The sequence below is a fragment of the Populus alba genome, chromosome 2 (genome assembly GCF_005239225.2).
Source record: "Populus alba chromosome 2, ASM523922v2, whole genome shotgun sequence".
In the NCBI taxonomy this organism is placed as follows: domain Eukaryota; kingdom Viridiplantae; phylum Streptophyta; class Magnoliopsida; order Malpighiales; family Salicaceae; genus Populus; species Populus alba.
The window spans coordinates 5523252-5539933 of NC_133285.1; the positions used below are offsets into that span (position 1 = coordinate 5523252).

Consider the following 16682-nt stretch of genomic DNA (forward strand, 5'->3'; position numbering starts at 1 on the left):
TAAATGATAGTCAAGTTAAAATCCTCTCATTAGATAAAACCCGTTGAATCCAATATCTACATTTTTCATGGCTAGAATTGGTGCAATCACTGACTCTCGATTGTTGAAATTCGACGATGCAATCTCTCTTCTTTTTCAAACCAAGGAGTAGAAAATAAAAAAAAAAAAAATTTAGACCAAAATTGAATTTTCAAAATTTAAAATAACCTAAATTGTATTATTTGTAAAAATTGAGTTAAAGTTTTTTTTTTTTCCACACAAAACTCTAGACATGCCATTCATTTTGGACATCTTTTTCACTTAGGTTTTTTATTTTTCAATTTTACTTTTAGCTAAGAAATCATATGTAATTGACCTTCAAATAAAATAAAATCATCCAAAATAAAAGTTTGATGACAAAAACAAAAAACATAATGAACATGTGAGTGTGAACAGTGCAATAATGTCTTTCTCTACAGTAAAGCAATCATGCCTTTTTAATGTTTTGTTAATAATGTTTTGATGAAAAATAAAGATGGATTGATATTTTTAGAAACCTCCAGAGGCCGGAATTCTAAACGGGGTGATTTTTACAAATGCCGGCTCTTTCAGCCCTGACCAGAGTAAGAGGTTACCAAACCAAGAAACCATGCATTGCACTTAGAATACAGCCATTAAACCGAAAACACGGTACAAACCATGTTTTTAAATTTTAGTTTTTAAATTCTTTTAATATATTAATATCAAAAATAATTTTTAAAAAATAATAAAATTTTATTTTAAACAAAAAAGACTTTAAACCACCACGCTATTATAATCCCAAACATATCCCAAAACATGTAAAATTTTATATAGATAGTTCAATGCAGTTGAAATTGCTTTTCCAAATACTTTTTATCTAGAAATCTTAAAAAAAAAAAAATTTAAAAATTACCTATTACATTTAACATAATAATAGAAACATTAATTTGAAATTAAAAAAAAAATCAAAATTTACTCGAACTCTATTCAAACATAGCCCAAACAGGTAATTAATTTAGCTTGTTCAAGGATGGCAGGAAGTATCATGCAGAGTTGATTTCTAGATTCGTTCAAAACGAAAGAGATGGGTGTGCATAGCCAAGCAAAGGGAAGTGAAAAAAAAAATGCGAAGGAAAGAAAAGAAAATCAATGACGGTCAAGATGAACAGTGAGCGATAATTAAGGCGTTCTACTGATCTCAACAAGAGTAAGTGCGTGCAGTATGATCCCTCCTCTTTGGACAAAACCACTCAAATTCTTTTAGATACAATCACTGCCAAAAAGTGAATGTACAAGAAATTCACTAAACAGTATTTTTTCTGTCGGGTGACTGAACGCTACAGCCTTCAATCCTTTCAACAGAATATTGAGATTATACAAAATAAACATTGGAACACATTTAGCAAGAACTTACAATTACTAAAATAAATCAAAAGGACCTTTATTATACATTTCTGTGACTTCTGGAGAGAGATTTCTTCCCTTTAAAGAGTTGTTATTGACAGAATATCAAAACATTACTGACACCTGGAGCAAGATGTTCTTTTACCCATCATCTTGCAACTCACCCCACCATCACAGGTGTCAGCACTTGTAGTAAATATTTTGGTCAACAATCGGCCGCATCAATACTGCTTTACAAGATGCTCCGAATGGGGAGACCACAGGGGAAAAAAAAAGAAAAAAAAAATTCCGAAGATTGCCTTTCAAAATCAACTCATCCACCACATTGCTATAAGCATATCTCTTCAACAGCCACTTCCAGCACGCTGCATGCAGTAAAAGGGCATAATCACTATCCATAAAACTTGGCCTTGCTACCCTAAAGCTATCCTGTCATATTCTCAGGAACTAAATTGACCAACAAGGCATATAATGTAATTTCAATGAGCTGTTGTTTTCCAAAAAGAAATTTCCATTAATCTAGCTACTACAAGTGAAAGGATGTTTTGAGCAAGAATACTTTCCCAAACGACGTCTTGAAATATCCTGTTTAGAAGCATTCCAACTCTCATTTCATGATGCAAATTGCAATAATAGATTCAAGTAGTAGATAAAATGGATTGTTAAAAGGTGTCGTCGCACAAAAGAATTACCTCCATGCATCTATAGGTTCTTTCTGTGCTGTGTGTTGGGACCAGGCTTATAGGTCAAAGATGTGTAACAGGAAGGAATAATCTGGTGACAACTGAACATCATACTTTACGTGGCAGAACCTGAAGGCGAGGCTTTGCCCTCATAACTGTTTCATCACTATGCCTGATCAGTTCTGACAGTCTCCATGGTTTCTGCCACTTCCATTTGAATTGTAAAAGCCACTGGTGATGACTTCTCTTCCACCTCCATAACTTCCCACCTTGTCCTACAACTGCTAATTTTCTCATTGATAACTGCCCAAGCGGAACCATCTACACTAACAATAAAACCCATTTTCTTAGTCAAGCAACAACACAGATTCATGCCTAAAATGGAAGGAGGAGAAGAAGCAGACTAACCTTTCTAGTCTGATCAATGAATGCTGCTGTCTCTCTGACTGAACCATTAGCAATTCCTGGCGTATATTTTAGCTGTTTCTGTGCTGGCACAGACACTGGAGACAGTGGACCACTCATGTCATCATTCGAGTGTTTCAGTGAATTGTGGGAGTTCCTCTGTTCTTGTCCAGCCTGTAGAATTGAAGGCAGTCATAGTCTAAACTAAGAATGATAATAATATGGAACATGCACTTTTTTCAGTTCAAGGCTAAAGAAACCATGGCACGCTCACGAGTCATAATAGCTTCATAGATATATAGAAGAATACACACTCACAACAGCCCAAACTTCTACTGTTGTATTGGGATTCCCTCTCCTTGAATCCATATTTACTATTCTTTGTACAAATTTTTGTTCAAAAAGAAATTAGACATAGTTCTAAGAATTTTTTAGCTAAAGTATTAAGGGGCCAGCCTATAAGAAGTGCTTAGAAGATTCATGTGTTCTTGCAATCTTCATCAATCTAATCTAAAATCAAACAAAGGTAGATTTCAAAGCTCCAAACTTTCCCTACAAAGTCAATAAAATTAACAACCTCTAATATTACTGGACCATAATAAGATGATAAACATATGAGCCAGACCACTTCAATTTAACTTCAGTTCTGTCTTGCCTTGAATCATGGATCTAACATGTTCAGATTTATCTTCAGGAATTCTAAAAACTGTTATTTCACGCATGAGAAGAATAATTTTACAAAGTGACATAATCTTACAGTGGCTGCAGTAGCCAAAGCAACTGCAAGTGCATGCTCTCTCAATTTTAGCTCCTTCTCAAATTCTTTTCTTTGTGCTTCACTTTGTTGCAATAGACCTACAAGTTCTTTGAATTGTTCTTTCATTTCTTTCATTTCCATTTCCTTCTCCCATAGTTGACACCTGTTGAGAACACGCAACTAGGTGAGCATATATTTTACCAATCATTGCAATTAAAGAACATTTAAACTGATTCAAATGATGGGAATTTAGATGAAGCATGTTTTGTGTTGAAGTTAGACAAGTTGAATGTTTGCATGCTGTGGATCCTATATGCTTGGCGATAAAATATAATAGACAGAAACTTGATAGTTTTAATACTATTTCCTTTTTTTTCTTTTATGGTGAAAAAATTTCCTTTATTGGCCACTCGTGCTCTAACTTTAAACATCCATGGTTCAAAGCAAGTACCTTGCATCTCCCAGAGAATTAAACATATACTGGAGCAAATTCTTTGCATCTCCCATTGAACGAAGCTGATTCCAACGTCCACGACTGGTAAATGCACGCTCTCGCTCTTCTGCTTCTGAAAGTTGTGAAGCCATTGCTACAAGTGAATTAGATGTTATGCTCAACATGTTTTCAAGTGATGATATTCTGGCCGTTCTCGCATTTGGTGACATAGAAGATGCCCTGAAAAGCAGGAAAGACATGTTAAGATATTATGATGTTGATTTGAAGTATTGCTCTTTAACATCCTTGATGCTGCCTAATTTATCAATCACTGGCAACGGGAAAAGCAGAAGTAAAAACTAATTAAATTACATAGCTTATACCTAGCAAATCCATTCTTTCCTCGTGGAGGACTTAATCCTTTTGAAGCAAACTCATCTACTTGCTTCAACACCGCCAACTCTTCTGCAAGTGCAGCTCGCCTGTAGATTGCAGTATAATCAAAACAAAACTACAATAGTATGTTATAAAACAGATGGAATTACCAAATATAGAATTAAGTTCATACACTTGGCTTTGCTTCTCATATTCAAAGCGAACTTCATGCACATTTACCATGACCTCTAGCTCATGATCAAGCCAACGTTGCAAGGATTTTTCATTGCTCTGGATATGCAAACTTAAATTGAATGAAAATGCATCATAAGAATAATTAGACAAACATAACTTGCAAAGAGGAAGTCAAGACAATCACCTGACCATTTGCTCCATTTCCATTGGAGATAGCTGCATGATGGTAATACCATTAGTAATGTGATGTACAAAAGAAACAAACACTACATAAATACCCCATGTTTTCAATAATAAAATAGATCTACCAGCTTAAGAATTAACCACTGGATGCATATGCCATGGTCGGAAAAGAAAATGTTCATTTTGAATACCTTATATTGTAGAAGCTATTGTTTACCAAAAACAATGGGGTTAAACATCACAAGCCTCGAGGACAATATATTTAAAATTAACAAGCATACCTGAGTTGTCTCGTGCAGAAGATTTTCGAGCTTCAAGCAGCTCTTTTAACCTTTTGGTGGCCATTGCAGCCTCTTCTGTCTTTCTTTGAAGAACCTGAAGTAAAGAAGATTGTTATGATACAAATTATTTATATTACACCTAATTTAGAGACAGTTACAAGAAACCAATGATTGTGCATGCCGTTGCTTTCACTTATACCAACAGCAACAACAAGCAGTGCTAGTGACAACCAAAAGAACTGAAACATTTATCCAAGCAGCGATGCCTTTGGAAAGGCAGAAAATATACCAAATACTAGTGATATAATCCAGAGTCAAGAATTTGTCATACAGAACAATATGATCCATTACAAAAAGCATAACCAACAGATGGGGATGGGAGGTTGGAGCTTTATAGAATTAAAGTTTGTCTCCACATAATACATTAAGCTCTTTGAAGTTCACGGTGAATTAAATAATAATGTTGATTGAGCTCACCATTTTCTGGCGCTGGTTTATAGCTTGTAGCTTATGCCTTTCATATTCATTTCTTCTACCTTCCTTCCGTAACTACACAAGCAAACTCATTATCATAAGAGGGGGATAAGGAGATGAACAGTATTATCAATTAATAAAACAGCAAACATTAAATGAGAGTTTGCATCTATTAAAGTATATTTATGATAGTCAAACAAAGTTTATCTTGGCATCATAGTTTGATAAGAAGCTTCAATCTCATATACAAATGAGAAGATTTTATGAGTTGCAATGAAATCCAATTCTTACCAAATTTATTTCCTTTTTGCATCACATCCCAGAAGTAGGCATAACTAAATAGAAAGCACAGAAGAATAGGTGGAATAGAGATTTTCAGATACTTGAACAGGACAAAAAGGGAAATACCTGCAGCAGTTCCTTTTCTCGAGAGGCCTTCCACTGTCGAAATTGCTCTGCCTCTTGTTTGATCCTATGTTGCAACTGAACCTGTATTCTCGAAAGAGAAGGAAATAAAAGAAATGTTTGCAATGTAAAGTAGAAATAGACTGTAAAAACTAAAAAACATGTGAGATCTTGCAAGATAACCTTATTCACCTTTTGTGCCTTTATAGATTGAATTTCATCTTGTAACCGCTTTGCTGCTTCATCACTTTTTTGTTTTTGCTTTAAAAGCTGAACTTGGTTCTCTTCTTTCTTCTTAAGATCCAGAATCTGGCAGCATTGATGGTAAAGATTGTTTAACTTTAACATTGTTATGAGTCTCTTTCCTCAGAAAGAAAATTAAATGGAATTTGTAATATAACATTATCACCTGTGCCTCAAGAGTTTTTAATTTCTGGGCATGGATATCTTGCATTTTTTGCCCATCAGAACCAGCAGAAAGATTTTCAATTTCAGCCAGCAGACGGTCCCTCTCTTGCTGAAGTCAAAAGAAGAAATGGAAAATAATGGACAAATCACTCTCTTACTCTTAAATAATAAGCTATAGAAATTTGTTGAGTTATTTTCAACCTGCACGGCTCTTTTTTCATCCTCTAATTCCATGATTTTCTTGCCAAAGTGTTGCTTGAGAGCCGCAGTGTCAACCCCTCCAAAAAGCTTCATCTCTGACTGCTCAGATTAAAGAAAAACATCATATACAAGATCAAGTTACTTAGATTATTTAAGGATTCAGTTAGCGGATGCATTATAAGCAAAATATGAAGCAGATTACTTAAAAGATACGCTTATGAATTACGATTTCTCTATCTTTGAATGGAGTGCTTTAATGGAAAGAAATGGGCAAAATGAGAAACAGATCACTGAACAGTTACATTTATGAATATCGATGACTATATTTATAAATGGAGTATTTTAATAGAAACAAAAACTGCCAATTTGAATATGTACTTGAGAAAACATAATTTATAAATTTGAAAATGTATAAAGTACAATTTTCCAGCTTCAGAGACTTCTGGTTCTACTTGATACAGTCAAAATCACCTTATAGAATTCCCCTCAGTTTTTTTTTTTTTAAATAAATTGAGTGAACTTAACAAGTGCTTAAAATTTGTTCGTAAATTTTCAGTCATGTCCTGTAAAAATATACAGAAAAACTCATCCAGCAGTATGATTGTAGAATCTTGTGTGGGAGATGCATGATCCAGAAATTATATGCATTATCACTATTATACACATAAAAGACCCACCTCTTTCTCCTCCAAACGTCTGTTCAGTTCGTGCAATTCTTTGTCCATTGTATTCTGCAAAAGTGTGTGCTCCCACTCTTTCGCTACTTCTTCATCAATATCCCTGGAGTCACCTGCTTAAAGTTGGAGTTATTAATACCGTTAACACTGCTACAAACGAAACAAACCTTCTGTTTATTTACCAAAATAAGAGAAGAAAGGGATGTGGAAAAAAGGCAGATGAAAAGGCTGTGAAATAATTGCCACAACTGGAAAAAATAAAGGAAATCCATGATAGCAACTGATGATCTAGTGGAGCTCACCAGAAATTGTTTCACCCATTTGATAATCTGGAGACTCTATACTATGCAAGCTCCTTTTGAGCCCATCAGTTTTCACAGAACAGATACTGCCATCCTGAAAGATGAAGCTCTATATTCATGCTGTGTATTTATGAAAGGCGAGAAAAATCATTCCATTCCAAAAAGGAGTACTGTCACTTACTTGAGCGTCTGTTTCACGCTGCTCCACAGCAGTGCATCTGCTGCGGTAATCATGAAGTTCGCGACAAAGGTCCTCATTGGCAGCTTCAAGCCAAGCAATCCTTTCCTTAAGAACCTACATGAATGGTTATTAGGAAACTTACACAAAACTCTTGCAGAGTAGATTGTGTACAAAGAAAGGACCAACCAATGCTCTCCTTAGCACATGAACAATACATAAGTGTGATTGACAGAACATCTCAGGTACATGTTTGCATAATCTAATACCTGAACTTCATCGGAAGAGCATCCTCCTCGGGCAAAAAGTTCCGCCTGCAAATACTCAAGTTGTTGGCGCATCTTTAGCATCTCACTGGACATTGGGTCTCTGTTAACCTATCAACACATGAAGACAAAAAAGTTTCATTCATGATGCTTCATGAAAGCATTCAATCTTTAACTACACGTGGAAAAGAAATGGAAAGAGTTATTCTGAAAAGCTTACAACAGGCTTGTTTTGGATGTTGCGGGCACGATTTGCATACTTTAAGGTGTTGAGGGTTTCCTCAGCATTGATATCAGCTGGACTAATGCAGGCTATAAAAGGCAACCACTTAGATGTTTGGGAAACATTAAAAAAAAAAAACACAACGGATAACAAGTAACAAGGATTTGAAGGGAAATAGAACAGAGGAATTAGGTTTTGGGTGGGTACCTATCATAACAGTTCTGCTGTTACCACCAAGGGAGTCCTGTCAAAACATACAACTCCAAGTTACATAAATATAGGAAGCATCGGAGTAAAAGGACAAACTAGAAGGCACGAAGACCATTCTTAACCATCCCATACACCATAAAGGTGTGCTCATCTTCCTAATGGCTTATAATTAGTACCAGTCCATGTCTGATTGATTTCGAATTGACTAAATTACAGGAAAAAGGCTAGTGTATTGTGTCTGAGAGTCAGAGATGAAAAACAAGCTTGATGGTGTCCAACGTTCAACAAATCCAGGTGCATATTTCGAATGTTTTTTTCAATTAGTTAATTATTTATCATTCAAAGCAGTCAATCAAATGCTATATGGCTTATAATTAGTACCAGTCGATATGTCTGATTGATTTTGAATTGACTAAATTACAGGAAAAAGGCTAGTGTATTGTGTCTTGAGAGTCAGAGATGAAAAACAAGCTTGATGGTGTCCAACGTTCAACAGATCTAGGTGCATTTTTCAAATGTCTTTTTCAATTAGTTAATTATTTATCATTCAAAGCAGTCAATCAAATGCTATATGCATCGCATTCAGTGGCTGGCAGATAATTAACCATATGAAAGAATTGGCTTGACTATTTTCACATAGGAATCCTTGTTAAAAGTTCCCATTCTTCACTCTCAAGTGTGTAATACCTGCAGAAGCCGAGTCAATTTACTGTCCCGATAGGGAACATGAACACCTTCTTTTCGCCTTTTATCATCACCAAGTGCACTGATAACATTACCAAGTGCAAGAAGGCCCTTATTGATATGAACTCCTGTGTAAAAAAATAAAGCAGTTATGTACCTTACAACAAAATTCACATACATTTAGTCACAAGCAATTCCACCAACCTTCCTTAAAACGCATGCCATCTGAACCAGTCCTCTTCGCACGCTCAGATCCAGCAAGATCTACTAAATGCAACTTTGCACATAGATACTCTTCATTCATACTGTCATTTGGATTGCTATCACCAGGGAAAACTGGATTGAGCTTACGCATTTGCTCAAGGGTGATGGTGAAGATGGCATGTGAACGACTAGATAAACAAAAAAAAAAATCATGTGTCACTAGAGCTAGCGGTATCTACTTCAGCTTCAAAAGTAAGAATTTACTTGCAAAGTCTTCAAACCAGGAGATAAAACAGAATTAAAAACTGGAAATTTTATAGGCTCATGCATATGGTATTCAACAACAATACTGAACTCTATTATGCATCTCTATCTGAAAAGATCATCATCACGAGTCTTTCCATAAGTTGTAGTTAGCTAAGCCATGAGGATGTAATGTATTATAGAAAGCAAATGGTACTTTGATGAAGGGAAATCAATACTTAGAGATACTGATAGTAAGATCAGTAATATACCTTGATTGATTGTTCATATTTGTGCTTCCTGTTGCCCTGCTCAAAGATCCTTGTTCTAGGCAAGTGGCCATTTCTTTAAATGTACTCACACTCACTTCTGTAGATCCTGCCAGTGTTATAACACCATTTGATGTTTCCCGAATTTGTATTGGTGGTTTTCCTGGGAGATTTACTTTCCCTCCATGCCCATTTGCAGTATCTGATTTGTTCAAAGTGGCGGGATCCAGCAAATCTCGCACTTCTTCTTTCAGAATCTTTCACATCAAAAACTCACAATTAGATACCCACCACACAATTCCAACATTTGTTAAGAAGCATACATATACTAGAAACTAGTGGTAGAAAGATATTTTCAAAACTACTGCGGAGTATACATATAACTCACACAGCACTTCCAATCAAAAGTTACTGGATTTAGATAAACAATATGGCATTAATATCTCATTATCTTCAGTTAAATTACTAACAGATGAGGGGGCAGTCTAATCATTCAACACAATGTTTAGAACTAGACCAGGTTTCTACAAGTATATACAAGCAGTTTTTTTAATGGACATTCTATCAACATAAACTGCAAAAGCAAATTATTAGATGATGTGGATTCAGCAACTTATCTTTCCACAAGCCAGAAATATGATATGCAATCGATTTTTGAATCGAACATGATATTTCATGTGAAATGCTATAGCTTAAAGATAGTCAATGAATGAGTGAGTGAGAAAGAGAGAGAGGAAGAAGGAGAGAGAGAGAGTTAACAGAGAGCTAATCGATGACAAACCCGTAGAGTTAAGAGTGGCAGATGGAGAAAAGAAATGCTTCAACGAACCTCAATGAAAGAAACATGTAATTGGAATTCAATTTGATGCTTTAAAGTTTCAATCTTGCTGAATAGAACATTCATGACTTGAGGAATTATTCCCATTTGGCAACCATCTTTGAAGCCCGTGCCCATTGTATATGTCTTCCCAGATCCCGTCTACAACAGATTGAAAAGTAAATACAAGAAAAGAAATCAACATTTCCACGAACAATTTTGTTCCACTTGAGAATATTTTCCATGGAAAATAAAGCTTTACCTGACCATAAGCAAGAACAGTCGCATTATATCCTTGGAATAAACCATCAACTAATGGGGCAATACATTCTTCAAACATAGCAGACGAAGGAGTGCCACTGCTCCCATAAACATGATCAAAAGTAAATGCATGTGTGCCTATTTGTACCTGAGACATCCTCACGATCAAAATACAACATCAGAAAAAAAAAATAAACACAATCAGATACCAAAGATATTTAGTATTTTGTGGTGTCCAGAAAGCAGAGCTTAAAGAAACTTTAAAAGTTCTGTAACTATATCACGCAAATGTATCTGCAATGTCACGTGGAGAAGAGGAGTGAAAGGAAAATGGCACCTACATTATCCATTAAATAGCAGATCATAAACAACACAAAAAATGAATGCAATTCTGATGGCTTTATATTTCCTCATCATTGAAGGTAATAAAAATGTCAACTTGAACTGCAAATAGAAAGTGCAACTTTGAACATGAGCTTGAGACAAGTCTGCATGGCAGGTATAACACTGGCTGACAGATTTTGACCAGTCCTTAAGGAAATCCAATTTATATTTCCAAACTGAAAAGAAAAGGAACAGTAACTTTTCATGATCCCTTGATGATAGAGAAGCTTTGTCCAGGTCTTACACTAGAATTACATGACAATACTATAAGTTGATTTGAAAAGAAGACACACCTTATTCAGATTGAGAAATAACCAACAAGACTAAGAAAAAAGATTGAATTAACGAAGCAAGCAGGCCACCTTATCACTATCATCACCATTGTATAACAACCAAAGAAAAACTAAGCTAAACATAAATTCCGTAGAAGTTAATATATTTCACAATAAACTTAACCTCGCAACTTTCAGTCAGTTTAAAGGGTATTTATGAGTGTGTTAACAATTGCTTTTCAAAGTGATTTCGGAAAATCAACAAAATAATATTTTTTATTTTTAAAAGTTAATTTTGACAATTCCACATCCAAAAACACTAAAAAAAAATTAATTTCAAGAAAAAAAAAATCAAATTTTGACGAAATGCATGCCGAAACTCAACGGTGTCAATCCGATTTTGTTAAAAATTCAAAGTAGTTGCTGTCTTTCACCATAAACTCAACTTCACAACTTTCAGTCTGTTTAGTCAATCCGATTTTACATACAATTTCTTTGCAATTAATGTTTATCACAATCTCAGCCTCGGAAATGTCAGCCCTTTTAGCCAATCTGATTTCGTGTAAAACTCAATTCTATGTATGTATGTATATCAGATTCTACAAGAATATCCCAAAAAGGCAAACACAAAACAGGGCTCAAGCCATTCCAAAATTGGAATGTTAACGGGACATTTTGTACCAGAATTTAAGATAATCATAAAAGATTTTACTCAACCGAACACAATTTCTCAATCATGAAAATGCCAGAAAATGACTTACTTCAGATCCCAACTCAGATTATGATAGCTAAGAGTAGCTTAGCACACTGTTCCAAGTCGAACATGCAATACTTCCAGATTTCCAAATTTTAGAAGAAGAAAAGTAGTAAAGCATAACAATAATCCTAAACTGTAAACTTCTTCCATTGCCAATAAACATCCACTAAGATCCAGATCTCGAAACTCTAAGAATTTTTTAAGAAAGAGGAACCCTCCCCATTAGACTCACCAAAACTAGCCTTGATTGCCTCTTCTTTTTTACTTTTTAGTTTTTGTTACTCACTCACACTTCCGCACATTGTGTAATAGTGGAATTGTACGAACCTGAGGCTTTCCAGAGACAACAGTGACGCAATCTTTACAGCCTTGAGCTCGCTCATCGGCGATGAGCGGTCTTATATGAAGAGAAACTTTAACACAGCAATTCTCTCCTCCGTTAGAAGCAGGAGAAGATGAAGGAGAAGGAGAAGGAGAAGAAGAAGGAGAAGAAGGAGCTTCCATTGAGAAATTAGAAAGAAACAAAAAGAAGAAAAGGAAGTCACAGATTTTATTCTTTTTAGCTAGAGGAGAAAATTTACAAAGGTTATTGTGTATGTGAAAAGATCAAAGAAAAACAGTTCTCATTGTCTGAGATATTGGAGAATTTTATGACAAGAAAGTGATACAATAACTACAACAGTAAATAGTTGTAGGCGGTTGATAGAAAGAAGAAGCTGGTGGAGTTGAGACTTGAGAGTACTCTGTACAATAGATAGCTTTGTTTGGCTTAGTTACAAAGAGAGTGAGAGAGAGAGAAGGGGTAGTTGGGGAATTAGCAGCAAAACGGTGGCAGATTAGAAGCGGTGGGATGGCAGCTGGTCCTCTTTTGCTGGTGCCGCATTACTAAACACGCCGAAATAGTTTATTTAATATCATAATACATATGTTTTTAAAAATACTTTTTATTTAAAAATATATAAATAAAAAATAAAAAATATATTTTCGATATTAATACATTAAAATTATTACAAAAAATTAAAAAAAACTATTAATTTAATATTTTTTAAAATAAAATATAATTTTAAAACGCATATAAAAACAAAACTACTCAACTCCCAAACTCCAACCACTGCCATTTTCCTTAGCCTTCACAAACTCCCACGCCCCCACTAGCCCTTACGGCTGCTTTGGCAAATGTCATGACACTCTTTCCTATTTTGCCCTCTATAGCAAACTTCTCTCTCACACACCTTCTCTCTTTCATGTTCTTGTCCTCTCCGTTTCTCATTTCGCTATTACTGCTTTACCCCTCTTGGATTCTCTCTCCATTTCTTCAAAGTTTTTCCTTTTCCCTTTTTGTTTTTCAGGGGAATTCGCAAACCAATTCTTAAAAAGGGAAAACACATTTCAGAACCAGTTTTCACTGACAAATTGTAGAAGCAGTTTTGGATCGCGCGAGAACAGAATTTCTTTAAAAAATTATTTTTTTTTATTATTGTTATGCTAATATTAAAAATAAAAAATTTATTTTAATATATTTTAGAAAAAAAACAATTGTATTACAGTTTTTTAAACACCTTAAATATATACACCTGGATTGAAGGTTTTACAAGCAAAAAATAATAATAAAGAAAGGAGTATTTATTTTCTTTATGAGGCCAAGTTAGCAAAGTGTACGTTGGTAACAAGAATAACAGCGCGTATAACGATGTTTGTGATTCATGATTGTCCCCGAAAATATGGTAGAAAAAAAAGGGAGAACACAGCACACAACCCACGTGATGTCGAATCATATTACCACCGTGGAGAGATGTTTTTAACACGAGGTCCTGGACGATGTGTTTTGCATAAGGAGAAAGTAAAGGTGATGATTTTTAAGTTTGGTTTGAGGTTGGTTTGGTTTTTATTAAAAAAATAATTAAATTGAAATTTTTTTTTATATAAAAAATCAAAATTAGTTAAACTAATCGGATTTGGTTTAGTTTTAATTTTTTATGAAAAAAACCAGTTTAAATCTGTTTGGCATGGTTTTTTTTTGTTTGTCTTGATTTTTTCTGGTTTAACTTGGGTTTTTTTTTTTGTTTTTTTAGTTTGTGTTTGGTTATTGTTTTTTCAGTTTTAAACTTATAAAATCGAATTGAACTGGGTTAATTTTTTCAAAATTTTAATTAGTTTTTTTTTATAGTTATGTTTTTTCAATTATTTTTTTTAAATTTTTTAATTTAATTGATTTTTTGATTTTTTGTTCATCCCGGAAAGGAAGGCACCATTTTGTGCTTCTTTTTCACTCTATATTAATTTTCTAAGGATCAATTCTGGGTTTGTCTTGCTAGTTAGCTATGGACGTTAATTAGCCAACTACTTGTAAAATCTTACTTTATGGTATCATTTGTTGTTTGTGGGTGTACGGTGATGGTGGTTGTGGCAGAGGTGGAGAAGCTCATTGCTATTTGTTATTCTGGTATTTTAAAAAATATGTTTAATTTGAAAAAATATTATATTAATTTTTTTAATGCTTTTTAAATGTTTTGATATACCAATGTAAAAAAAAAAAAAATAATTTTAATATATTTTTAAACAAATTAACTTTTAAAAAAATAGCTACAAATAAAAACTACTCCACTGCCACAAAAACACAAATAAGGAGTAGCAGTGGTAGACTAGTAAATAGCAGTAGTAGTAAATGGGAGGGGACATGCGAGGGAGACCCTCGTATTAGACATAGCGAGCTACTGGTCTCCCAAACCTCCCAGTGTACTTTATAGGGCTTATGGTTGGTTTCCAGATTTGTTTTAATGATTATGAAATAATATTATTTTAATTTTTTAAATGAAATTATGTTCCTGTGGAACTTTTTTTTAAAATAGAAGTTTATTTGGCTATATCTTATCAGTTAAATCTATTGATTTTGACCACATTTTTTTTTTAAATCACCATTTAATATCTATTTAAATTTAAATTTGTTCTCATAAATTATTAAAGTTCTTTTTATGTAGCTTATCACTTCATCAAATAAATATTTTGAAATTTGATTTGTATTTAATTTTACAAGCATATATATTTTTATTGTATAATTAATTAAAAATCAATTTTAAAAAAGCCAAAATTTTAAACTCAGTGAAACCATTACTTAAATAGTGGATTTAGTGAGCTGAAGTTGCAAAATCCAGATCAATCCAATATGTTGATATCTTTACATTAAAAAAAAATCATCTAGATTTTTTTCTACCAAGCTTTTTTACCGATCACCAAAGTTATCTCTAAGCCTGCTAAATTAATTGAGTCATATCAAAAACTCCTACACAACTTAATATTAAACTCGAGTTAGGTAAAGGGTTGGATTAAGAGGTTGAAAATTGACTTATTAAACCGAATTTATTAACAATGCAAAATAATTTGTTATGTCTAATTTTATTTATTTATTTTTTGTACTTAAATCACATGGCATTGCAACCCTATAAATAGTATTTGATATTATGGTAATAGTTACTTTTTAAAGATATTTATAGCTTTGAAAAACATCAAAATAATATATTTATTTTATTTTTTTAAAAATTTATTTTTAATATAATCATGTCAAAACAATTTAAAAAATATATAAAATAATTTTTGTAAAGCACGACCATGTTAGAAAAACAAACAAAGCAGTAAACTAGTTATCCACTATACTTTTTAGATTTAATTTTAGGGATCTTTTGGGGGAACGGTTGAGCTTTCATTTTATTAGATTTTAAAAATAAATTTATTTTAAATTATTTTTTTTATATGTTTTTGAATTATTTTAATGTATTAATATTAAAAATAATTTTTGTTTTTTTTTTTTAAATAAAATATTGTTTTGGTAAACCAGGAATCGACCCTACTCCTTTCACACTGTGGTCAGTATTTGTTACTGGTCCCATGTTTCGAGAGATGTTCTGGCAGTTGATTAATTTTGGAATTTTGCAAATTTACACGATCATCCATCCTTCTTACGTGGGCACTCTCTAACATGCCAGACCAGCTCTTCTTTTCCATGTCAAATCAACACCCCCAGCAATAGCATTTTCTTACAGTCACCTCCATTCCGGTTAGCTACGCCTTCTATTGACTGAAGTCTTTTTCTTAGGATTGATTTTACTCTTTTCCTTTTTTATTTTTCGTTACTGATCATCTCCAGAAGAAAGACAGTGAATTAATGGGGAGATTGATGGGTTCTTCTCACCATATCATAGAGCGTGCGCTTAACCCTTCCATGGGGGTCAAGCCTGAACCATCACATTTTATTTTCCTTTCTCGTGCAGTAACTAGCAAGAACTAACAGCACCAATTCTTGAAAAGAAAAAAAAAAACAAAAACATCAAGATCTTGACAGATATTTCTCATCTAAAAGGGGAATAAGGACGTAAAAATAATTAAACGAGACCTTTTTCTTCTTTTCTTTTGGCTTTGATGCATTTCTGTCCATGCGTGGTAGACTGCAAGTTAAGAAAACTCGTGTGTAGACATCAATTTCTCTCTGCAGTTCTTGTCGTGGCTGCTTTATTCACAAGGAAGAAACACGGTGAAATCGAGACGAAGAAAAGCTGATGCAAAGATCCTAACCCTAAGTTCCTTTTCCCAACCTAACTCTCCGTTCATTGGATTTTTCCCCATCCGACCGTTGGCTATGCAGACCAGACAACAACTACATAGTAAAAGGACCCACTTGACTGGATTAAGCTTGTCGTGGCAATTCAGTTGGTGTTCAGCAATACTAACTAAGTTACT

The 16682-nt window shown here is 33.9% G+C and overlaps 1 protein-coding gene across 1 annotated transcript; it reads right to left on the reverse strand.

Annotated features, from left to right (window-relative positions):
* Positions 1-1420: 1420 nt before the first annotated feature.
* Positions 1421-12838, reverse strand: LOC118035751 (kinesin-like protein KIN-4A). The gene is made up of 26 exons (XM_035041373.2): positions 12279-12838; positions 10540-10686; positions 10290-10439; positions 9464-9717; positions 8949-9136; positions 8748-8872; positions 8058-8094; positions 7848-7939; positions 7631-7738; positions 7365-7478; positions 7184-7277; positions 6882-6994; positions 6205-6303; positions 6005-6112; positions 5788-5904; positions 5599-5679; positions 5194-5265; positions 4717-4810; positions 4437-4468; positions 4251-4348; positions 4066-4164; positions 3701-3922; positions 3250-3412; positions 2496-2666; positions 2097-2408; positions 1421-1769 (listed from the first exon to the last, which is right to left on the reverse strand). The coding sequence occupies exons 1-25, from the start codon at positions 12453-12455 to the stop codon at positions 2196-2198; spliced, it is 3168 nt and encodes a 1055-aa protein (XP_034897264.1). The 5' UTR covers positions 12456-12838; the 3' UTR covers positions 1421-1769; positions 2097-2195.
* Positions 12839-16682: the final 3844 nt, after the last annotated feature.

Excerpts from the sequence above, each read along its gene's own strand:
- LOC118035751 (XM_035041373.2), bottom strand. The coding sequence starts at position 12,455 with ATGGAAGCTCCTTCTTCTCCTTCTTCTTCTCCTTCTCCTTCTCCTTCA. Across the intron at positions 7,739-7,847 it reads ACATCCAAAACAAGCCTGTT|GTTAACAGAGACCCAATGTC; the intron begins GTAAGCTTTTCA and ends ATGTGTTGATAG. Across the intron at positions 4,349-4,436 it reads GAAATGGAGCAAATGGTCAG|AGCAATGAAAAATCCTTGCA; the intron begins GTGATTGTCTTG and ends TTGCATATCCAG.